Below are 25,034 nucleotides of genomic sequence, written 5' to 3'. Positions count from 1 at the left end.
CAGCTTTAAGCAGCTGCGCGCTCCCGCGGACGGTAATCACGATCACTGTCTAGCACAACACCTGGAGCTAATGGGGCAAACCAATCGCATGAGTGCTGCTGTTTGACTGAGGAAGAATAAAGTAGTCGTGGTAAGCCAATCACATGACCACTTAAAGATGACAAAGCAACAAGGTGATATATACCAGTTTATAAATTGTGTCGATAGGCCACGTAAAACCAGAGTCATGATAAACAATATATACGCCTGTGTTTTCCTCAATAGTTTCGTCACATTTACTGTCTAAGGACAGCGCAGCGAGCACTCTCTGCTTATGAGCAAAAGAAAAAAAAAAAAAACAGGGGAAGTTTTAGGAGTGACGGAGAGAGAGAGCAGAAAAAGAGAGAGAGCGAGTTATGAGATGTGAGAGATCTGTGACGTTTAGCATGTTTGGAGTGTGTAGTCAATGTATTGTCTTGTGTAGTGTTGTGGATAGTTTTGTGTTGTGTGTCAGAACAATGAGGTGACTGCTGAATGATAGTGATGTGTGGATCAATACTGAAATATCGATTCCTCCGATACCAGTCATTTATGTTCTAGAATCGATTCTCATATTAAAATATAGATATTTTAGTAATTTAGAGTAAATTTGTAGTTTATCATTAACAGGAACACAGTGGAAAGAAACTATATCATTCGGATTGTCTACATTCAAAGGAACTACTTCCTCTTCCGCCTTTCATAGTCATGTGCGAAATACAGCTGTATAAATGTGTCGCAGCCCTTGGCGTGCACACTCACAACAATGGCTGAGCGTAATTGGAGTCCTGTACAGACGTATTTTACCTCCACAAACAGCCAAGACGCAGTTTGCGATACATGTGGAAAGAAAGTGAGGTGTTGTGGCAGCTCCACTAACCTCCTCAAACACCTCACAGTAAATCATATCACAGAATATGATGAGTGTATGTTGAGGCGAACTGAAGACGAGAAGGACAGGTGCTGCTAGGGCGAGACAGACGTCTCTCACGGAGTCCTTTAGTGCTCCAGGCAGGCAAGGTGTTCAAATAGCGCACAACCTCAGTTTTTTTTATTTCCATATAATAATTTTGCATATTGAGTGATAAGAAGAAGAAGTAATCTGATGTCCTGCAATCATTATGAAGCTATAATTTGAGATACAATAAAAGATACAGTAAAAAAAATAAGTTTTTGTGAAAAGTATCGGTATCGGATCAGTATTGTCGATACCACCCTGAATTTTACTTGGTATCAGATCGGAAAGGAAATCAGTGGTATTGCACATCACTACTGAATGAAAACAGGAGGAGTGATACACCTGCTGCTGTCAGGCCTGCAGGTATCAGGCTGTGATGTTCTCCTTCATAGTGGACAGAAATAATTTTTTTGGAGTGGCACAAATAATTTGTGTGGCATCTTATTGAATGCAGAACCAGCTGATTGTTCTGTGAATGGTTTGAAATGGTTATTTAAAAAAATCAAGGTAAAAGGTAAATGGATGCAAATAATTTTGTTGTTTGCAGAACTTGAGCATAGGATTTTAAGATTGACAATTTATTTTTGCATTTAAAGTTATGAAATATGATTCATTAAACATGTTTGTGATTTTTACAATAAAAAATATCACTTGTTCTACTCTGATTTTGTTTTTTGACTGATTTTAGATCAATTGTGTTAATACAGTACATCAAAATGAAAACATAACTGTAAATTCAGACATGTGAGGTTGTGCTGAAAAGGATGATACCAAACAAGGCAAAGTAAATAGTTTTTAAAGGTGAAATATGGAGGTAAAATCAAAAGTAGTTAAAAATGGCCAATTCTACCCTGGACCCCAGAGGGTTAAACATCTTTTTTAAAGTAACGCAATAGTTACTTTTCAAGTAATTAATTACTTTTAGAATATTGTAACTCAGTTACTAACTCAGTTACTTTTTTGAAGAAGTAACTAGTAACTATAATTAATTACTTTTTCAAAGTAACTTGCCCAACACTGTTCATTATATGTCAGCTAGTCCAACTTCAGTAACCCTAAAAAAGTCACTGCTGTTTAGTTTTCTATCTTCATTTATGTTGGAAGTGATAGCAGAGGTGTACGTTTGAATTTTTTCAGAAATCTCTCAGTCAGAACATGCTATATCATGTTTAGGTAAAAACTAGCAAGCTAACTTCCTGCTAACTTCTAGGGTTGCCAACCGTCCCTTAAAAAACGGAATCGTACCGTATTTCGAAACAAAAGTACACGTCCCGTATTGAGCTAATAAGGGACGCACTTTGTCCCGTAATACAGTGAGAATCAAAAGTAGTCTATAAATGTTAATGGAATTAACGCTTTGTTTGAAAGCATAATTCCCAGCCCCTCTCCTGCTTTGTGACCAATGAGCTGACAGCACACTTATGACAATTCGAGTATGACAATTCAGATTACCGCTCATCTCATTGGTCGAGGAAAGGTCGCTTACGGAGAAAATACCGGAAGACAACAGATGACCACAACAAGAAGCATGGCCAACAGGGAAACAAACGCCGACACTGCGGTGCAAGTCTCGGACGACAGTACACCTAAAGCTGGGCAAACACTGTGCGATTTTTTTCAGTCACGTTATTCAGCTCCTGCTCAAACTGCATGATTGACTCGCAGGGGTTAGAAGTTCATAGGTCACGTTGCAGGGTCTCACACTATACCGCCCGATGCTCTGATGCGACCTGAGTGCTCACACTGTGCCTCCATAAAATGAAGGTTATAACAGAAATTCTGTCGCTCTCTCTCTCTGTCTTTCACTCACACAGACACACATAAGATCAACTTTGCTAAATTGCTAATGAAAAACATTGATCAGGCAGCTGTGATTGAGCAGCAATGTACATCCAACTATTTTCACGGTTGTTGTGGTCGTGATAATTTTGTGATGCCACATCGAAAAGGCTCGGATGAGCTTTCCAAAGTTCCATCGCTTGTGTCCAGATCACACGCTGCATAGCCGTCTCGTTACCCCACGTATACTACGCCATGCACGATGAAGGCCAAAATCGGGCCGATCACCAAATCGGTCGCACGACTCAAAAATCGTCTCAAAATGGGCCAAAAACCGCACAGTGTAAGCCCAGCATTAGAGCAGCAATGTTTGTTCGCTCAGAGAAAGAAAAAAAAAAGGCTGCAAAAGTACGGGGGAAACACCTGGCTGGAAAAGTGCACGATAACACCTATAAAGCGCACTGCACTGTGCGCACCAATTTTTTGTCCACCAGGCCACGGCAGAAGCAGACATGGTATGTAAACACTGGCTTGTTTTTTTAAACCCTCTGGTTAAGGTTATTATGGGCATGTGCAGTGAATATCAGCGCTATGTGGCCAGAAGTGTGATAATATCATTTATTTTGTGTAATAAACAACTGCAAGGATAGATGATTACAACAAATAGATGACTAATACATAAAAGTAATACATAGATGAATAATGATGATGAGTTATGATGCGTAATCATGGGAACAAGCGGGTTTACAAACAGGAGCAGCTGATTAGCATTAGAAAAGCTGAAATAATACCTCAACTGAAGCCAATTGTACTAAATGCACTAAATGTGCACAGTTACAAGAATATTTTTCGTTCTATTGCTTTCTATTAATTTATATTATTTTAAGTTAAGCAGGACAGAGTTCGTTTAAAGAAAGATTTACTTATATTCTCAAAAGTTAAGCATGACAGGCTTCTGTTTAAGAAAGAGACCTGTTTTATTGTGTTAATGTTGTCATTTTGAGCTAAAAATAAATGGCTAAATGATCATTTGTTTCCCATATGGTCATATCACAAAGAATATGCATCTGCTTAAATCAAATTCAAGTCAGATGGTTAAAAAATTATTTCACACACACCAAAAAAAAGAGATACCACACTGGGAAGGGTGAAGACAACTGGGTTGCCCGGCCCTGGCCACGAGGTGTCCCTTATTTATTTTTCAGGGAGTTGGCAACCCTACTAACTTCTAACTCCGTTAAGTTTAATAAATTCTGTTTTCATTAATGCCTGGATGTTAAACTTAATTGTTACACCTGGTAAAGCAGCAACTTTGATCATTTTACTAAAGATGGAAGAATTTAGACAGTTTTTAACTCTCAGTGATGCCGCAGTGTTCGTTTGACTTTGGGACCTGAAGTGGAGTTTGGACCCGGATTACTCCTCGAGGCTCCTGACTACGGCAGCCGTAATGCTCTGACAATCCACCAAGTGGTGCAGCTTCGTAGCTTACCAAAGTCATACTAAAACATTTTTTGACATATTTTTGAGCGCCGTGTACCACATAAAATCAGTTCGAGGTCAGTAATCACAACCAGAATTCATACATAAAGGCACACTGGATTATAAGGGGCACTGTTGATTTTTTAGAAAATTAAAGGATTTTAAGTGCACCTTATAGCCTGAATAATACGGTAAAAGTAAAGGACTGAATTGAAAAACCAGCCAATGTGCAAAGAAACACTTGAAAAGCTTTGAAGTCTAGCTTCCTGGAAGTGACATATAAAGAAATGTGTGCTGTCTCAAGACATTTGCACTGTACTGTTTATAGGACATATTACAGGTGTTGATTTGGAGTGTTGGATTTCACTTGGTCATATCACTACAGTATAATTACTCGGCCACACACTGTGTGATTTTTGGATGCCCGAGATGAAATACGACCAACGGGGAACAATCATGTTCATATTAATGATCTTAAATGGCTCAGTGAGAGAGATCTAAAGACAAGTCTGAGTCACAGTCAGTCTTAAAGTCAGTCTTGAGGCCAAAGATTAAGGGATCCATACTGCAATTGTAGCCGAATTTCTCACTATGTTTATTCCACTGTACACACAATCAGACCTTATCGCAGTTTAAATTCTCTCCTAACTGCAACTTTGTTCATAATTGTAATTCACTATCAGTTATGTCCACCAATATCAAATGCTTGAACCACAACATCAGGGGAGTGAAGGGATGCAATTGTCCTGAACTATTCGGTACATCACATTCAGTTCGGTGAGACTTTTGTTCAGTGCAGACTGTGATTTAAACTATTACTGTCAAATTTTATTTTTCTACAGTCCGAGGTTAGGTGTCACTCGTACTATGGACAAAAGTTTGTCTATTCCTGCAGGTCTGTGAAGCACTTTAGCAGCTCTTAACTAATTAAGATTGAACAACCCACAAAATTTGCAGGAACAGAGAGCAATTTGGGGGTAATAAGCCGTGATGTACAACAAACAAACACTGCTTCATTAATTTAAACTATTTATCAAGTGACAAATTAACGTTTATACTAGGTGCATTTACGGTCAGTCAACAGCCTGATGTTTTACTAACCAATACAGATACAAAAGGAAGTTTTACTGGAGTTTGGCTTCATCAGGTAGCCAAAAACATGATTCAGTCAAAGCTAAGGTTGCTGTGACTGGCTAATGAGTGTCCTATTAACCTTGACTGATTAATAGGGATCTATTTTACTATACAAGGTGAAAATTAAAAGGTAAAATTATTTGTTTTTTTTAATGAATCTTAGATGTTAATTACTAATCTAATAACTGGGCATACCTACATCCCAATGTTGCAATTTATATTTTACTTTTTGTGCAGGAGAGTTGCACTTTGAGTTGTTTCCCTCTTAAGCCTCATCTTTCTAAACAGAATAAGCTAAATAGTGCACAGAGCTCCATGTTGCCTTGTTCGCCTTTATCATAGCTAATAAACCCAAACAGTTCATTTCTAACCAGTTTTACGGAGTTCACTTTTAATAAGGACAGCTGTCATTTTTAACATCTGACTGAGCTCAGCAGTTGGCTATCGTGGCTCAGTCAGCATCATGTCATCATATCAGTTTAACAGAAAGAGGAGTTTCTGTATTTTTCTTATACTAATGAAAACCATCAGGATTTCCAAATATATCAGTATATAAGCCTATTGTGAAACTGCTTAAGTGGACTCTACAGCTAACCTCTCCATTTACCAGCTATACATGGATAATGTCTTACATTACTATCCATGTAGTTGAATTACGGTCCAAAGTTATGCTTAATGGAGTGGCCACTTTGTCTTGCTGAGAGCTCTTCTATCCTAAAAAGAAACTCAAGTGCTTATTTTATCTGAATATTCATCTTAATTAAATTAGAATTTCATTTTAAAATTACACTGAATTACAGACGCACCTTGCTAACAAAACAAAGTGCATTTATGTTTGCTAATAACCTCCAAGCTCAACTCATTTTTCTCAATGATGATGTATCCTAATTTAACAGATTATAGCTCACGCCACAGCGACAATGTGGTACAGCGTGCCACAAGTTATCCACTTTTCCCTTCAGGCCAAGCACTTAACCCTGCAACCTCCCTTTAGGGGAACAGAGCTGTTCAATGCAATGGCAGCTACAGATGGGTCAATGGAGTGACTGCAGTTTGCTATGGAAATGAACTGACCTACAAGAATGTGAATGCCCTGTTATAGACACACAGACAACTGATGTTCATGGACCTGCAGCAGAGGCCACTGGCCACCAGTTGGTGCATTATTCAGCTTAAAAGCTTGTTAAAGAGAGCTCACAACGGTGCTGTGATGAAACATTGATGAGTAAAAAACAGTTTAGTTTGCTGGTGTTATGTAAAGTGATAAAGCAGCGGTCGGGTGATGGCATGTAAAGACAGGGAGAGGAAGGGAAGAGAGTTAAGATGGCATTACTGGATAGACTCAGGACAAACACACCAACACGGAGCAGAAGAAATAAGTGTGAAAGTGGGGGAAAAAACAGCAGAAAAGGACGGAGATGATGAGAAAACCAGAGAATGAAAGAGCTGGAGGAGCAGAAGCAAAGCTAGTACACATAAAGAGAGCAAGAGAGAGAGACCTCTGATGAATTAACGAAGTTTTCCCTGAGGCGGACGCCAACATCTCCATATGAGACCCAAGATACAACCTCTCCAGACCAAACACAACTCAGCAGAACGCAGGGTATGACAGTAGAGACCAGACCAGCATGCTAAAATATACCACAATGGGCTGGCAAAGTAGTTCATCAAGAAGTACTCTCTTCAGCAAAATGCTCCTCAATGATTAAAACTACAAACCACTCTCTTAGAGCACCTTTGATTTCTATTTTGACAACAATGCCAAGCTAAATACAAAATATTAGAGGCTCTGGAGAGACTTCCTGAGCAGGAGAGGTTGTGTTTTTCTCATTGCTCTGACCTAAAGTGATAAGATCTGGCCACATCTGGGGCTTTTGTCTTAAGCTCAAAAGTTTGTGTGGAAAAAGAAAACCTGTTGCATAGATATAACTAAAATCTTGTTGTCCAAGCTTAGCTTTAGATAAAGAAAGTCGTTATGTAGTAATTGAAACAGTCAACAGAAAAGGAGATAAAACAACTGAAAGAAGCAGACGGAGACTTTAAAAACAGGATACCACGACAAACTGGTGGTATTTCTTTACCTGGGAAAAAGTTTGTATGCCCATTGTCAGCTTCTTACTTTTATTCATGGAGTTTTCTAGAGTAGCTTCATATGAGTCACAATTCTTATTTATCTTAAATGAGGCCTTGATGTAGCTCCTCAGTTCATCTACTGTTTGAAATAAGTCATTTTAGCTGTATTGCCCTTCTTTTAAAACAACTTTCTTCTGATTGGCTGTCCCTCATAGAGCAGGTGGGTGGTCCTTTTATGTTTATTTTTTAAATAGACTGACATCACATAGAGGCAAGAGTAGAAAAAATAGACCCAGACTACAGTCTCATACTTTAAATACTTTGGCCATGATAAAAAAAATATATATAAATATACACCCAGCATGCCCCTGCGGGCGGTTTATCCTTCAAGCTCGGGTCCTCTACCAGAGTCCTGGGAGCTTGAGGGTCTTGCGCAGTATCTTAGCTGTTCCCAGAACTGCGCTCTTCTGGACAGAGATCTTCGATGTTATTCCCGGGATCTGCTGGAGCCACTCGCCTAGCTTGGGAGTCACCGCACCTAGTGCTCCGATTACCACTGGGACCACTGTTACCTTCACCCTCCACATCCTCTCGAGCTCTTCTCTGAGCCCTTGGTATTTCTCCAGCTTCTCGTGTTCCTTCTTCCTGATATTGCTGTCATTCGGAACCGCTATATATATATATATATATATATATATATAGCACAAAAAGGAATGTTAGTTATCTTAGTTATCTTAAATTTCTGAAATTCATGCTGAAATGAAGTGACGCAAAACTCTGTCAGAAACCAATTCTTAAATTGGTGCAACGCATAATGAGAAATTCTCACAATCACTGTTATTATTGGTCAAATTGCTTGCATTCCTTCTCTCCTCCATCCTCCACTTCCTCCCTCTCCATCTTTGCAAAGTCAGAGGAAACAAATCGTGCAGTATCATTGATCCGGCAGCTTACACATGCACACATATGCAAAGGAAAACGCAGCCACCCTCTCGCACACTCACACACACACACACACACACACACACACACATCTCTGCACCTTGTGAAGAAGACAAAGTGGGAGGTATATTGTGGTGGACGGAACCACTGACCCTCTTGTTGAGTTAATGAGCTTTTATTGACTCCAGCACCTGGAGCTGCTGCTGTAACTTATCACTGTTAGCGCCCCGCTCCCCAGATGCACAGCACACAGGGGAGCGTGCATACACAAAAGCAAGCAAACACACATACGATCTGTTTGCGGAAAGATCCACTGAGCCACAGAAACACACACTCACACACACACACTGTCAGCTTGCAGCCTGTACTCTTGCAGAGTCTCCTGGGATTCAGAAGTAGACAAACTCACAAACAGGTTTTCATGGTTTGTGCCTTAAATGGGTGACGTGGTCAGACATGACATGTGTAATTGCACCTGCCCACCGCCTTGAGTTGGTTCCCCTCCCAGTCCATAACCATTACAGCTGCTGTCAAACCCATAAGACAATAGTGAGCATGATACACTGCAGTCACTCAACCTAAATGCAGAAACACCCTTTAGAAAACGGCAACTATAAAATTATGCGGTGCAGTTTTGGATGTTCTGGTGAAAGAATTTGACTTCACGCTACCTAATCCTACTTTTAAGACAACCTCAATCACTGTACTATACTCAATTAAACTATCAAACCAAGAGAAAGAAAGAAATTTTAAGACTGTTTCATGAGAATGCATAACCAGAACTCTGCACAACCCACTCGTGCACTTAAATTGTTAAGAGACAATAGATAAAATTCAAAATTTAGATGACCTAGATTAAAAGACTTGATAATGCTGTCAAGCTGTGTCACAAATGTGAAGGAGTTGGTGAAAAAGTAATCTTTTACTTTGAGTTAATGCATGAATTTTCATGCCTTTTTTGTTTGTTTGTTTGTTTTGTTTCCTGGCAGTCACTGTAATTTTTTAAACTAATGCATTTCAACAGTTTTTATGTTTAGGCCGTAGCTTAAACTTTGTCCAGAGTCTATAGAAGGGTTACCAATTACCCTGCAGCCAAATAGATAGGCTTGGAAGTTAACATATAATAAAAATGAAACAAATTGTTGGACAGATGAGAAATCATGCGATTTATCATTCTTAACTTGTTAGATGTGTAGATACTCACCACACATGGTTTTAGAGAAAATCTCTGGGAACTTGAACATCGATAATCCTAAAAATAAAGCATCCAATCTTCATATGGTTCATACGTATCAACCCTTTCTTCTAACACTCTTTTTTAGTTTCTCTGTGTATCTCTGATCTGCTCTCTCTATTTTGATGTTTTTTTAGCATTCTTTTTTTTTTCAGCGTTTTTTCCCCATTATTACCTGTTGCTGTTCATCATTGTTTTGGTTTTGTCTTATCAACATGGCAGTGACTACCCAAAATATATTGCAGTTCCCGAGCTCTACTTTTGAGTGTTGATTTCGTTACTGTTCCAGTCTTGCAGATGTTTCCCCATCTTTGCCTCCCTCTGCCGTAACTATATGTCCCACTGTCTGTTGTCAAGTTTGTTCAGGGTTAATCTTGTCTCAGTGTGAATTATTTGTCTTTTTACATATTTAAAATAGTTACAAATTTAATTAAAACTATTTTGAATATTTTTCCCATGTCCTGTTTTTATTTTTGTGTCCTGTCTTTGTCAGATTACTTTTGCTTGTGCCTCTTTCCTGTTCTTCTTACCTGTTTCTCAGTATTTGCTCCTCATTTTTTTCCGAATCGTAATTCTTTGTTCATCAGCTAAATAAAAGCTCATTTTCTGCTTAGTTCACCTTCCTCTGTGTCCTGCACTTGGGCCCTGTCAACACCAGCCAACCCCGACAATATGGCTTTAAAATTTAATGTCCAAGTTGAAATGCTGATTATGATGTTTTCAGTAGCAGGTAAGGACGAACACAGTCATAACTGCCATAATGCACAATCGACTGAATTATTAATCTTTCAGTCTCTATTTTACATTTGTCAAATTAAATGGACATTTAAACTTTATTTGCTTTTTATTTAAGTTTAAATGATCCGTTCTACTAAGAGTCAGTTGACGTCTTCAGCTGACACATATAAATCCCTAATTTCAGTCTTCCTGTCCCTGTTGTTGTGTTTATGTTTACAATTACCGAATGCACGAGTAAATTGCGCAACTCTAAATAGTTTTGTTTCGATTCTGTTAGTGCGTCTGTGATTCTAATGTGACAACCTGGAATTGTACTGATAAATATGTTAGCATTCATTTACATGTATATGTAGTTGTGTGCATGTGTAAATATTAGCCATGTAACAGTCCCCAAACCATTTAAAAATGGTTGCCACTTATTTTAAAACAGGTAAAAACAGTGGCCATAATTCTTACTGTAAAAGCAGTGAGGAAAGTTAAATAACACAAATATCAGTAACTCTGATCTGTTTACTTTTAAAGATGACCTATTATGGTAATTCCCACCTTCATGCTTTTATTCATAGGCTCTAGCAGTGTAGCTTTGCATGATTCAAAGGTCAAAATAATCATTGTTATCTCATACTGGGCCTTGCTGGAGTTCATGAAATAAGCTGTTATAGCTCCTTTCCGCTCCCTTTAAGCAACCTTTCTTCTGATTGGCTACCTACAAAGGATTTCAAATGGGTGGGGCTTCTATGCTCCAAGTAAGAGTTCTGTGCCTGAGACGACCAACTTAGGGATATCCCCTCTCACTGACATCATGCAGGGTCAAGAGTTTAAAAAAGCATTTAGACTGAAGTTTAAGCTTTCAGACGGATTACTTTAACACAAGCTGGGATTTTTGTTTAAAATTTTAGTGGTCGTCATTTGATACACAATTCAAGAGTCGCTCAGCAAAAGCTAAACTGATATAGTTCCTGGTTATAGCCAGTAATGGATGAGCAGCTAAAATCTGTAGGTTGATTACATTAAATGGTGTTTAAATGATCTTTTCTAAGGTTTCAAAGCTACACCTACTAGTTCTTGAAGTTGTTCTGCAGGTACATTCACATCAACTTGGGATCACAGCTTTATGCTAGTGATGATGCATAACATCCTTTCATTGCTGGAATAAAGCAGTTATTGACTAAGCAATGACTTATAAAAAGGTCAATGAAAAAGACGACGACTATCATCTAGATTCAAGACGCTTTTGTTTTTAAAACTTTATGGTATGGCACCCACAAACCTACCAGAGCCCGTCAGCCTCCTCCTATCTACTCCCAGGCCATTAAGATCCTCTGATAAGTTCCCTCAGGGTCCTCCGCTCAATCTTTCACTTATCAGTTCTTCTCCTTTTCTCTGTGTTTTTAAATGGAAAAGCAACTTTTTCATCTGCTTTTTAGTGATGATTTTATAGTTAAACTACTTGTGAATTCTCTCACTTCTACAGGCTATTTTGTTCTTTTGCTCTTACTATTATTGTATGCATTGTGTGGTATTCGCTTTTGATCTTGTTCTACCCACGTGACATGTAAAACCTGGACTTTAGCTCGGCCTGCTTTGACTGTATGTACATGCAGCCAGCCTGAGTGTTTCACAAGTTTTTATGAGGTGAATGAGTCTCTGTTTATATAAAAACCAAGTACATTGTTCCTCTGATTTTCCTTTTTTCAGTAAATTTATGTCAGCTTCACACCCAATGTCTGACACTGTTCATTGTTAACATTATGTCAGCAACAATTAAATATTAGTATAATACAGGAATGTACAGACATACAAGCAACAATTAGTAATTACGTTTGTTGTTTTCTCCTGCTGTATAAGAATGCAGACATTCCTAAAAGGACTTATAAGAGGGTTTGACTTTAATAGACTGAAACATCAGGGGGTAAGTAGGCTGGTGGTGGCACAAACACACCAAACTTCCCATCAGGAGATCAGAGTCTCTTCTGGGGACTTGATAAAAATTTAATTAATGTTTTTTTTGCCTTTTACTTGTAGTTTGGTTAAGTTTAGGCAGAAAAAAAATCCCTGGTGGGGTCCAAATATTAAACATTTATTAGAAATCCCCATTTTCCTGGTTATCAGTGTGCAGCGTTAAACCCAGTCAAAATGTTATGACACCAGTTCATATTTCATATGTATCTTATTACACAGCCATGTGATGTCCAGCTTTAAAATCTAAGTATGAGCTATAGTAGCTTGTACAAATGATCTGTTGACGTTTTTTTCCCCAGGGAGGACAGCCTCCATGCTGTTCGATTCCAGCCAGGCACCCACACCCACGCTTCCTGCCTTAGCCACATGTTGTAACCACCTTTATCGTGTCCAAAATGTTGTGTGAGAACGATCAGCATTCAGGAAAAAGCGAACATTAAGCGAGAGCTGAAATCTTTTGGAAGAAGTTCAGATGTGCAGAGGATACTGTACTGCTTCTGAGGACAAGAAGTTGAAAATACTACATACAAAAGACCACTACATAAACTGTGCCAGACTAAAGCATATTTCAAAGACTGTTTTGAATGAAATATAAAAGAAAATGGTTGAGAACCAAAGCATCATAGGTTTAGGTTATGTTAGGGTAACAAGTTATTAAATACCCAACACTGAGACAGCTATATATTTCTAAATGTCTGTGTAGGATGATTCACTTGTCGACAAGCAGACAGACAGATGTATTTTCCTCAACCTTCAAAACTTTGATTTTCTTTTGTTTGAAATTCTGATCGGCTTGCTTTTCGCTTCCCTTCGCCTGTGTCAGGTTCATCTTGACTGGTTTCTAAAGGAGTCTGCGGTCAATTCTTTTCTTTCTCTATCTCAAAGCCTCAAAGCCCTTGGCCCCGCAAACACACACCTGAGCTCTGTCCACTTCACCTCCGTCCCACAGACACGCAGGCGTTCATGCATGCATGCAAACACACACACACACACGTACGCCACGGCAGCTGCAAGCCTGCATATATGTTTATCCGCAGAGGCATGCACATCTTTTATTAATGCTCAAGTCACTTCTCATCCTCAGCTTGTGTACATTTATTCGAACCACTTCCTCTCTTATCTGCAGCACCATGCAGACACTCAAAACACACGGCAAGCTTCAAACTAACAAAACTGTTCAGAAACCTGCAAAAGACTTGCTGAATGTAAATCAGAAATATTCACTTTAGATATTAGTTTGACTTAATACATGTAAATTATTACATGTAAATAATCCTAATTGGGATTTTGTATAACAGAATGCATTAGAGGAGGTATCCCCAGCATCCTACAAAAGGTCACTAATGAGCAAAGTACTGAGCATAGGATTTCGGACCGCTGCTGCAGAGGTCTGTCACAGAAGCTTTTTACATCAGCAGCTGACTGCAGTATTGCTGTGTAATGTCCTCCCCATCAGGGATTAGATGAGAACATTATCAATCTAAAGATGCTACATAATCTGGCCATTTATTACACTAACAGGCTTTATCACATTTTCAGCCCATTCAGGGGGATGCCTGATTACATTTTGACTAATGACAATATCATCAGTCACTTCGCGCCTCCTTGTCTCTGTTTACACTGCTAATGTGCCCATGTCAAAGAAGTCTTCCTTTGAACCTGTGGGAAAAAGATTTTCTCTGTACACATTTTCTCCTTCCATTTCTGTCTTTCTGTTTCTCCCTGTGCTGGCTTTTAGTCAAAGTTTCCAGAGTTGGAGAGCTTTTGCAGGACCTCTTTTGTTGGCTTCAGATCATATTAAATTGAATTGTCCGGAGGCTGCGGTCAGTGATCCATGATGGTTCGCCTTTTTCTGACAGGCTTGATAAATACAGGTCCTGATCTCTCTGTGCCTCTCAATTCCTCTATCCTCCTCCTTCTCTCTCTACTTGTCCTCTGCCTCTCACCTCCATAATACTTCTCTTACTTTACTCTTGTATTGTGTTTCTGTAAACTGCATTGCAATTTTTACCTCTGCTTCTTTCTCAGTGAGAGCCAAGTCTCTCTGCACCTCTTCCCAGAGGACTTGTGTATTTGAGTGTGTGTAGACGTGTTTTGCTATCTTTGTGAGGACCACCATAAGTTTTTTGACATTGCCAGAGAGGACGTTTCGGCTGGTTCTAACTTTCTCACATAACGTCAAGGGGCTATTCGAAGCCTCGATTTTAGGGTTAAGTATATAATAATGGTTTATGCAAGGGTTGGTGTAACTCACTTGTGTGTAAGCATTGTGGGACTCCCCTGTTGTGTGTTAGCATGTTAGTTTTGACAGCAGATTTTGATTTTGATGAACTTTTAGTCATAATTTAGGGATCCAAATTTGTTTAGGTTTAGTCGATTAAATATCATCAGATTATCATAGAGTGAGTCTAAAGTTGAGTCATTCGGTAAAAATATTAAGTGTAAAAGTTTCCCATGTTTTTGAGTGCGAGTTGCTCCACATGCTTTATAAACTCAAGTGTGAAATGCGTCCATATGTCCACTCGTCTCATTCATACCAAGTGTTGACATTTGGTCACGTTTTCAGGATAAGCAAGGCAAGGCAAGGCAAGTTTATTTGTATAGCACAATTCAACAACAAGGTGATTCAAAGTGCTTTACAGAGACATTAGAAACAAGAACAAATAAAAAGCATGATTTAAAATTGATTAAAACAAGCAAATAAACTAACTAACTAATTAACTAACTAACTAACAAACAAACAAACAAACAAACAAACAAAACAGTATATAAAATCAAAACAGATAAAATCAGAACAGTAGATAAAATCAGTAGTTAAATGTAAGTTTTGAAATTTAAGCTTAAAAGTGTGGATTTGGTGCTTTATTCAAATGCAGCTGAGAATAGGTGTCTTCAACCTGGATTTAAATAAACTGAGTGTTTCAGCTGATCTGAGGCTTTCTGGGAGTTTGTTCCAGATATAAGGAGCATAAAAGCTGAATGCAGCTTCTCCGTGTCTGGTTCTGACTCTAGGAACTGATAAAAGACCAGATCCAGATGACCTGAGGGATCTGGAAGGTTCATACTGGGTCAGGAGGTCATTGATGTATTTTGGTCCTAAACCATTAAGAGCTTTATAGACCAGCATCAGAACTTTAAAGTCTATCCTCTGACGGACAGGCAGCCAGTGTAAAGACCTCAGAGCTGGACTGATGTGGTCCACTTTTTTGGTCTTAGTGAGGACTCGAGCAGCAGAGTTCTGAATGAGCTGTAGTTGTCTGACTGATTTTTTAGGTAGACCTGTAAAGATGCTGTTACAGTAATCAAGCCTACTAAAGATGAATGCATGGACTAGTTTTTCCAGGTCCTGTTGAGACATCAGATCTTTTATCCTTGATATATTCTTGAGGTGATAGTAAGCTGACTTTGTTATTGTCTTAATGTGTTTTTCTAAGTTTAGGTCTGCATCCATCACTACACCCAAATTTCTCGCCTGGTTTGTGGTTTTTAGATGTATAGATTGAAGTTCTCTGGTGACCTGTAATCGTTTTTCTTTGGCGCCAAAGACTATTACCTCAGTTTTGTTTTTGTTTAGCTGGAGAAAATTGTGGCACAATTTCCTCAATGCATTTACCAAGAGCCTGTACAGGGCCTCGGTCTCCTGGTGACATTGTGATATATATTTGTGTGTCATCTGCCTAGCTGTGATAGTTTATTTTGTTGTTGTTTATAATCTGTGCCAGTGGGAGCATGTAGATGTTAAACAGAAGGGGTCCCAAGATGGAACCTTGGGGAACTCCACATGTGATACTTGTCTGCTCAGATGTGAAGTTACCTATTGATACAAAGTATTTCCTGTTTTCTAAGTATGTTTTGAACCAGTTTAGTACAGTTCCTGAAAGACCTGTCCAGTTCTCCAGTCGTTTGAGTAATATGTTGTGGTCAACTGTATCAAATGCTGCACTGAGATCCAGTAAAACTAGGACTGACATTTTTCCGCTGTCTGTATTCAGACATATGTCATTAAACACTTTGGTCAGAGCGGTTTCAGTGCTGTGGTTCTGTCTAAAACCTGACTGGAAGGCATCGTAGCAATTATTCTGTTTTAAGAAGTAACTGAGCTGTTGAGAAACTGCTTTTTCAATGAACTTACTTAAAAATGGGAGATTTGAGATCGGCCTGTAGTTGTTCATTTGTGTCTTGTCAAGATTGTCCTTTTTCAGTATAGGTTTGATTACAGCAGTTTTTAGTGATTCTGGAAACACACCTGATAATAAAGAAAAGTTGACGATCTGTAACAGGTCTGACTCTAAAGTCTTTGAGACCTTTTTGAAAAAACTTGTTGGCAGGACATCTAAACAGCAGGAGGAGGAGTTCAGTTTACCTAAGATGTCCTCCAGGTCTTTGCTGTTAATAGGTTGAAACTGTTTCATGGTGTTTAAACAGTTTTTTGGTGGACACAGTACATATCCTGGATCTGCTGTTGATGTACCAATTGCTTGTCTAATTTTGTCTGTGAAGAATTTGGCAAAGTCATTGCAGGCCATGGTTGAATGAAGTTCAGCTGCCACTGGCACAGGAGGGTTTGTTAGCCTGTCAACTGTAGAAAATAAGACCCGAGCATTATGGCTGTTTTTAGTGATGATGTCAGAGAAGTAGGACCTCCTTGCATTCCTCAGTTGTAAATTATAATTGTGAAGTTTCTCTTTATAAATGTCATAATGAACCTGGAGGTTTGTTTTTCTCCATCTGCGCTCAGCTTTCCTACACTCTCTTTTTTCATTTTTCACCAGTGTGGAGTTTCTCCATGGAGACTTTTTCCTTCCAGAGATAACCTTCACCTTAATGGGAGCAATAGTGTCCATTACATTTAACATGTTAGCATTGAAGCTATTGACGAGCTCATTGAGTACAGGAACAAGCAAGGAGTACAGGAACGAATTATACCATTTGCAAAGAAAATGTAAAAAATTAAATGTCTAACTTTACTGCACAAAGAGATTACGTCTGATTGGATCTCGTCTGTCCAGAATATTGTCAGCTAGTTTTTTTCCGTTGATGAAAACATCATAGATTTTGTCATCATGTATTAGTTTTTATTCAATTTTCATCACAAAAAAACCTTTTTTTTAATCAATCATTAAAATTGAAGGGTGTGTGTGTGTGTGTGTGTGTGTGTGTGTGTGTGTGTGTGTGTGTGTGTGTGTGTGTGTGTGTGTGTGTGTGTGTGTGTGTGGATGCACACTACAGGATAAAAAAAGAAGCTCCACTGACCTTGGACACCCATTGTTCTCCTCTTTCTCTCTGTGTGGGTACCTGTGTGACTCGTGTGAGAGCGTTAATTTGTTAACACAGTCACACTTTGGGGATCAGCTTGCCTTTTGGAACAAAAAGTCCTTATAAGACAAAGTTTAAGCTCAAGCAGAATCATCAAGGCTGTACAAAATGCCTTTATGTTCAATATTATCTCCTCCAGTTGAAGCCAAGATGAGTCGCACATCAAATCTGATTGGAGGACATAGCTTTTGTTGACAACATGATTGGTATGTTAGTGGTAGGAATGATAGTTTGTGCACACTATTACATACAGAGTGCATTAAAAGTGGAAACCATTAAAAAAATAAAAAAGTATTTACTTAAAAAACACAAACACTCCCTAATATAATGAGCCCAACAACAAGCCATAGATAAAATGAACTCAAAATTATTAAGTCTCTATAAGACCTATTGGCTGATTACTTACAGAATTTTTATAAAACAACCACAAGCATAAGGATTAGAAAAGTGGCATTACAATGGGAAAAATACAATAATATACAATAAGAAATATGAATGAATATAAATTTCATGAGAAAACTTGATTTTGGAGTTAGCACTCATGGCTCATTATTGCAGTTTGGTACTTGCTTCAGTCTCATGTGGTAACAGCCACTTAAAAGCTGAAATTTCTGTGTGTGGTGGTTATGGGTAAGGTCTCCATGAAACAAATATAAGGCTAACAAAAGCTCAAACATATGCTATCAGATTAAAAACTTCAGTTTTAGCTGCCACATATCAGCACGCATGCGTTGCACACTTGGACAAATGACACTTCCAGGCGTGCATGAGTTCAGAATCGTTCTCTTTACTTGCTCAATTGAAACTGCAAATACAAAACACAAGCACTTCAGTTCAACGTAGCTGCACTCTGCAGGCTATCTGTGCAGTAGAACACACAGGACCCCAAAGCTGCCTGATTCAGTGCCTGCATGAGCACCACCCGTGGGAATCATCATTCATCAGAATATCCTAGCTGGATTGCCAGTGAGCACAGTATGTGTCAGAAATAGTAATAAAGAACTGAATTCATAACGTAACAATGATAAGAACGCATGAAATTATGGAGGGGGGGGGGGGCAATATCTATTACAATACTTCCATCTGCGTCCACCCATTACATGAGTCCCACACATGACCACAGTCAGAGTGGGGGATGAATTTCAATTGAGTGATTACAATAAGGAATAGTTACTCCTTTGTAGTTTGGATGTGTGTGTGAGTGAGTGTGCTTGAGCACGATGCAATACAGCTCTTACAAACCGTATGTATGTGTGTGACCATGAATATTCATGCTCAGGCATATTTGGGGATAAGGAGAAAGGAGTCATGCTTGGCTGGTACTTCATTACTTGGATTTGTTAGAGAAACTCACACAAATGCACAAAGCTTGTTTAAATGGTCTTAATCCAATTCTTGTAGGGAGTACACACAAACTTTCACTTTTTGGCTACACAAACACCCTCACACCTACACCAACAACCCACCTGGTGAAGATCACAAAGGACACAAATGCTTGCGTGCTTGTGTGTGCGTGTCTTTTTGTGTTCCGCGTGTTTGCTATAGACTTTGGACAGATTAAGTGCTTGTGAATTATTTAGTTGCGTTACTTGTGATTTACAGCATGGTGGCAGTGGCGGAGGGAAGGGAGGGTGGGTGTATGGACCAAACCTGCGTCAGTGTCATAATAATCAGCTTTGGAGGTGCGTGAATGTTTGAGAGAGCCTAACCCAGGTGGCAGATTCACCTCACCTGGCCGGATTAATTTTTAAGCTTGTTTTCCTTCTCTTGCTGTTTCTCTCTCTCTGATTGGTCATTTTCTTTTTTGGTTACATAACATAAACTTACTTCTTAGTTAGAGCTTTTGTGTGTTCAAGCTCCAATTTGGGATGACGTAGATAGGAACTGGTAAATGAACTGGTTCCGGGTCACACCCATTCATACAAGCACTTTTGTCCATGCTTACTAACATTTTCACACATTCACACTGCATTCTTGCGACTAGTTGCGTAGTGCCGAACAAGACTGTCTGAGTTCTTTGTGTTCACACACTTATTCAGTTCCCATTTAATAAATCAACATTAGTTTTGTAGCAACAACTTTCCAGTGTTCTTCTATAAGGATGTAAGGATATATACACAACACACACTGATAAAGTGATTCTGCCTGTTCAGTGCTGTGAAGATTTTGGGTTACAGCTTTCTCCAGAGGTGCTTAAACAACATGAGTGAGTTACTAAAGTCATTTGTCACAAGAAACCTGGCAAAGGAAAAAGTGAATAGAAACATCTCTTGAGAAAAATAACAGTTAAAACATTTTTTAAATTGTGGTTTGAAGGTTAAAACTTGATATTAGTTAAAGTTAGTATTATGTTTTAGTTAAAATAGTTAAACTTGCGGGTAACAATCAAGGAAATGTCCATGAATGTCCTCACAAAGACAGCCAAACAAGCATGCCCAGGTGAGCTGGTAGCAGTCAGTGTAGGGGGAAGGTTAGAAACAAATGACATCAGATTTAACACTGCATTTACTCATCAGTAGTCAATGTGGGAAGTGAGAGGTGGATGGAATGGATGGTTTTGGATGTAGAGTAAGACCAAAAAATGGACTGACATACATATTTCTCAAATTATGAGAAAGAAGATACAAGAGGACAAGCTAGCCACACATCCCTGAATATGTCCATTCCAGAGGCCTCAATGTAAGTAAATGAAAGCAATAGTTTCTGTGATGTTTCTTTGCTTTTGATCTTATGAGACCAAATCAAACAGTGGGGTACATGATGTATATTTTAAAACTTCTGAAAAAAAATTCTAGAAATGGCTTTGCTTTGATTTGAAAAATGTGACGCAGGATTCTTGGGATCAGATTTATCAATATTGGTGAATCCCTAATGCGAAAGGACAGAGAGAGGATGGAGGAATGGTTGGGGTGGGGGGAGGGTGATTAAAGAAGCAGGGAGGGTAGACACGAGAGATAGAGCAAGCCTGAAATTTAAAAAAAAAAAAAAAAGAAGAAGAAGAGATTGGGGGGACAGCATAGAGATCAAAATGACTGCGAAGACATGCAAGGCGGAAACAGAGAAGTGAGGTTTGCTAGAAGTAAGGAGTGAATGAAGAGAAGGATGAAGGAAATGGGGCTATGAAGGAAGGAAGGACGAATGGCAGGCACCGGCAATTTTTCAAGATACTTTTAAATGTATGTTAATGAGGAATATTCCACTTCATGTGTCAGTACTGCAGTGACAAAAAACAGAAAATGCTCGAGTCGACCCACCAAGAGGGAACTTGGAGAGTGAGGGAGCGAGTTAAGAAGTGTTTCCAGAGGAGAACAATTAAAAGCCAAATATAATCTCCCTCTTGCCTATGGACAGCTTTTAATGTGAATATTGGAGCGCTGATGACGCAGAGAGGAGCTCTGCACCCAGGGGAAACCTCTCCCCCTCTCTGGTCCTGACTTTTGAAGCTTTCTGAGTGCAGACAAACAGAAGACACTGTGTGCATTCTAACAATGCTGTTTATCGTATTAAAGCTGACTCCTTCTACTTGTTTTGAGATGAGGTTTTACCTGTTCACGCTCTTACCAAAACTTCTCGTTGGCACTTTCAATCACAACAGTAAATTGTAGGTGTGCTAAAGACACGCTAACTGGCACATTAAATAAACTGTAAGAAAAATTAGGGAGCAGGTTTTGTGTGTGTTCTGAAATAAAAGGAAAGGTAAGCCTTTTTTCAGACTTGAAGCTGAGTAAATGTACACCTGTATTTCATTGCAACACATCTTGAAGGACCTGTAAAGCCAGAACTATTAAATATTTGCTAGAAAGTTTATTTCTTTTTAAACTGGAGTGCTTATTGACAAAAAAAGAAATAAAATATTAAGTATAATTTTTGCTACATCTGACATTTTTGTGGTGTATGTACTGTATATGAAAGATGTACATAGTCACTGTGAAGTCCAGTTTAGCATTTCACATGTGTCCTGCAAGGTCACTGGTCATTCTGTAGCAACCTGTCTATCAGAAGTTGGGGCCCACTCTAACTAATAATACCACTTTATCCTCCTTTTTTATTCTTTTGGTGACTATAATTTACAATATGAACATCATATTATAGTAAATAAAACATGAAACCAGTAACTGACTCATCAGGAATGTGTTTGTTGACGTCATAGAACAAAATGAGCTGTCATTTCCTGATAAACTGTACAGACTTCTTTTTGCTCCTAGAGAGGTTGCCCCCTGCTGGGCATTAAACAGAATGCATTGTCTACAGACATCTTCAATATACAGTCTATGAAAGTCCATTTGCATTAGGAGTTGTAACAGTGTTTAGTTGATTTGTACATGTCACAGTAGCATGAGCATGAACATTGCGTTCATGCTCATGCTACTGTGACTCAGTGTTTCCTAGCAGAAAAACTGAAGTGTAATGAAATGATCGTTGTTATACGTCCATATCTTTAAAAACGTGGCTTCATACTCACATTTTTTCTTCTCTTATGTATTACAATGATCTAAATCAGGTATTACATCACTGCACTTTTTTCTGACTGGCATTATAGCATCTTATCAGCACCTTGTTATGAGCCAGTACCCTGGTTAGGCTGTCTCTACAGTTGTAAAGATGTTTTGCTGTTTCCTGTAGCTACAAAGCAACTAAATATCTTGTTGCCTACATATGGCTGAATGTAATTAAGAAAAACAGTAATTTTTGCCTCTTGTCGAGCTGTTTGGGCACACTTGTTGCAATATTATGGAGCTGCTATGCACTTTATTTGTCATTAAAGCAGATGGGACGGAACTAAACACTGTTTTTCCATTTCTTAGTGAGATCATGATTTGAGTGAGGATACTCTAAACTGAAAACACATGGACACAAGCAGTGACCAAGGCTTAAAAAAATAATTCAGCACACATTTTGGCATGTGATTGCAGTAGTTAATGCAGATAATAAAAGCTTTTGTACAACTTCAGGTATTTGTTTCAGAAACTTCTGTACTATTTTGTATCCACAGCTTTCAGATATTTCAGTTATCATCACATAGCTTCTAGATACACGTCAGAATCTCTTGATCCAGACATAGAAAAGTGCCAGTGCTTGAAGTACACTGCAATCCAGTGTTGCTGCCAGTCAAAGCCTTTTTGTGTCTACATTTGGCTATCAAAGCTTGCCGTATTTCGTGTGAAAAATATTAGTATAAATGTTGTGAAACTCTCCCGGCAGAGGCTTCCTGGAGACACTGAGAAGACTTTCTACACCGGTGGATGACACAGCACCGTGGGCTGTGTAAAGGTGCACAACAAACTAAAAATACCATGCAGGTTAGATAAAACCCTGTAGATTGTTAGGTTGCTACAATATGTGTAATGTTCATGCAAAAACATATTTCAAAAATAGTTTGCAACATAATTGGTTGCATGTGTAAGACAGTGTGAGTCAAAGGTGCCGGGCCTGGAAGCTCTGCTCATAGATAATGCAATTGCAAGTATAAAAAAAAAATCCTACCATATAAATATATAATGAGCTGATTCTGTCCCCTTGTAGTAACATGAATGAGCTGTGACACACACTGAGTGACTGCGGAGGCAGTTTGACAGACAGCAGCAGCAGCAACATAGAAGTAATTCCTGGTCAGGTAAGCTAGTATGCAGGGCTGAATGGAGTCTCCAGAGACTCCACTGAGCAGAGTAAGGGGACAGATGGGATTCATTTATCATTTATCCCCATCGGTGGGACTTTTTTTGTCCCTTTTACCCCACTGTGTTACACTCCCACGGGAACCTCATCCCATCCGCCTCCTGGTCTTTATTTTTCTCTGACATCAGCAGCAGCGTGAGATGATCAAGGCTGATAAAGATGATGACGATGATCATAAGTTTGCAAAAAGAGAAGGTGTGTGCACATCGAGAGCTATATTTAGATCAACAGTGTCTGAATTATAGCTCCTAAAAACGTTTTATTGTTGGACTGAAAAGAGGAAGCGGTCTGACTCAGTTCTGTGGTCCACACAACAAAACACATATACAGAACGTGTATTCAGAATAGGTGAATGAAATTTTGCTCTCACAACAAAAATCTAACTATTAATTATTTTTCTGAAAGAGGAAAAAGAGAATCAGCATTTATATTTAGTCCAAGCCAGACATTTATAAAAGAGCTTTAAAAATCGCTGATGAAGCTGACCTTCTGTAGTCCATTAAAACATTTTAGAGCTTTAATTCAAAGACATCACTTTTGCCCCCCTTTAAAGGGATAATCCACCTATTTTCCCAATCAGGGTTTGAAAACAGCTGTAATATGTCTTTTTACAAACTGTGGATTGTAATTTATTAAATATACATGACAAGTAATGCTGAATAAAAGATAGCATATGTTGCATTAAGGACAATTCTGTTTTACCAATCTTTGCAATTTCCTTAACAAATTCTAGTATAGCCGCTTTGAATTAATATTTTCCCAATTAATGTACTTAAAAGTCTTTGCACATGTCTCACTTTACAACATGGGAACTATTATTTATCTTAAATATCTACCGTTGCATTACTTTACAAGTAACCCGATTGAGCTAAGGGGACTAAATGGGTGGAAAGAAATGGAGAGATGCACCCAGACCTCACTCATTGCACGATGTGAGTTTGCGTAACGAACCCTTATCCAGCTGTGGGAAAAATACTCTCACTAAGCAGCACTAATTCAAGCTTTCGGCTGCGAGCTCTCTCTGAGCAGATCGCTCCCGCAGCTGCAGCACATGCTCTGCTGGATGCTCGAGATGAGCGAGTTAAGGCTACGGGACCCCCTCATTTAAGATCAGACACGAGGCATACAGAGAACTCTAACAGCTTAACATCTACATACATCCACATCACCTAAGATCATTAATCTAAAGCTCTAAAAAGTCAGGACGTGTGCCGTCCTGTTACGCACAGAGTCTCGAATCCCCTCTCGAATTACTCAAAATTCTCCCAAATGCAATGCTCAAGTTTTTACACTGTTCGCGCACACAAGTTGCGACATAGTCACTTAAATTTCAGTACTCACTCAGAAGCAGAGCAACAGGCAAGAAGAGCAAGCACGCAGAGTTCATCAGAGATGTCATGCTGACCCCACAGTTCGTCCTCCGACCTCACAAGTTTCAAGTTTGCACCGGAAATTCCAAAGTTTTCCTTTGTTTTATCTTTTAGTTTTTCAAAGAAAAGAAGAGTCCCGATGTCGCTCCCCCGCTGCCGGTCAAAGTGTTCTCCTCCCGTCCTCGTTGCAGCTCTGTACTCCAGCGAGCATCCACGGCGCGCTCATCCGCTGCGCTGAAGGGGAGGGCGCGTCCGTGTAAAAGAGGGGGAGGAGGAGGAAGGTCTACAGCAGAGTCCCCGATGAGGTGCAAGGATGCTCTGAATTATCAGCACAAGGCGTTTAAAATGACCA

General features: G+C 39.1%; 1 protein-coding gene across 1 annotated transcript in view; it reads right to left on the bottom strand.

Annotated features, from left to right (window-relative positions):
• nrn1la (neuritin 1-like a) overlaps window positions 1–24,901 on the bottom strand; it is a 107,777-nt gene extending 82,876 nt beyond the window's left edge. Inside the window, exon 1 of the mRNA XM_085464580.1 lies at window positions 24,654–24,901. Coding sequence (XP_085320706.1) covers window positions 24,654–24,711 — 58 coding nt within the window. The 5' untranslated portion in view covers window positions 24,712–24,901. The remainder of the gene's footprint in view (window positions 1–24,653) is intronic.
• Between the last annotated feature and the right edge of the window lie 133 nt (window positions 24,902–25,034).

The sequence above is a fragment of the Copadichromis virginalis genome, linkage group LG7 (genome assembly GCF_057382275.1).
Source record: "Copadichromis virginalis isolate Kocher_CV1m ecotype Utaka linkage group LG7, C_Virginalis_male_GT1.1, whole genome shotgun sequence".
Lineage (NCBI taxonomy): Eukaryota > Metazoa > Chordata > Actinopteri > Cichliformes > Cichlidae > Copadichromis > Copadichromis virginalis.
This window is presented reverse-complemented; position numbering and strand designations above follow the sequence as displayed.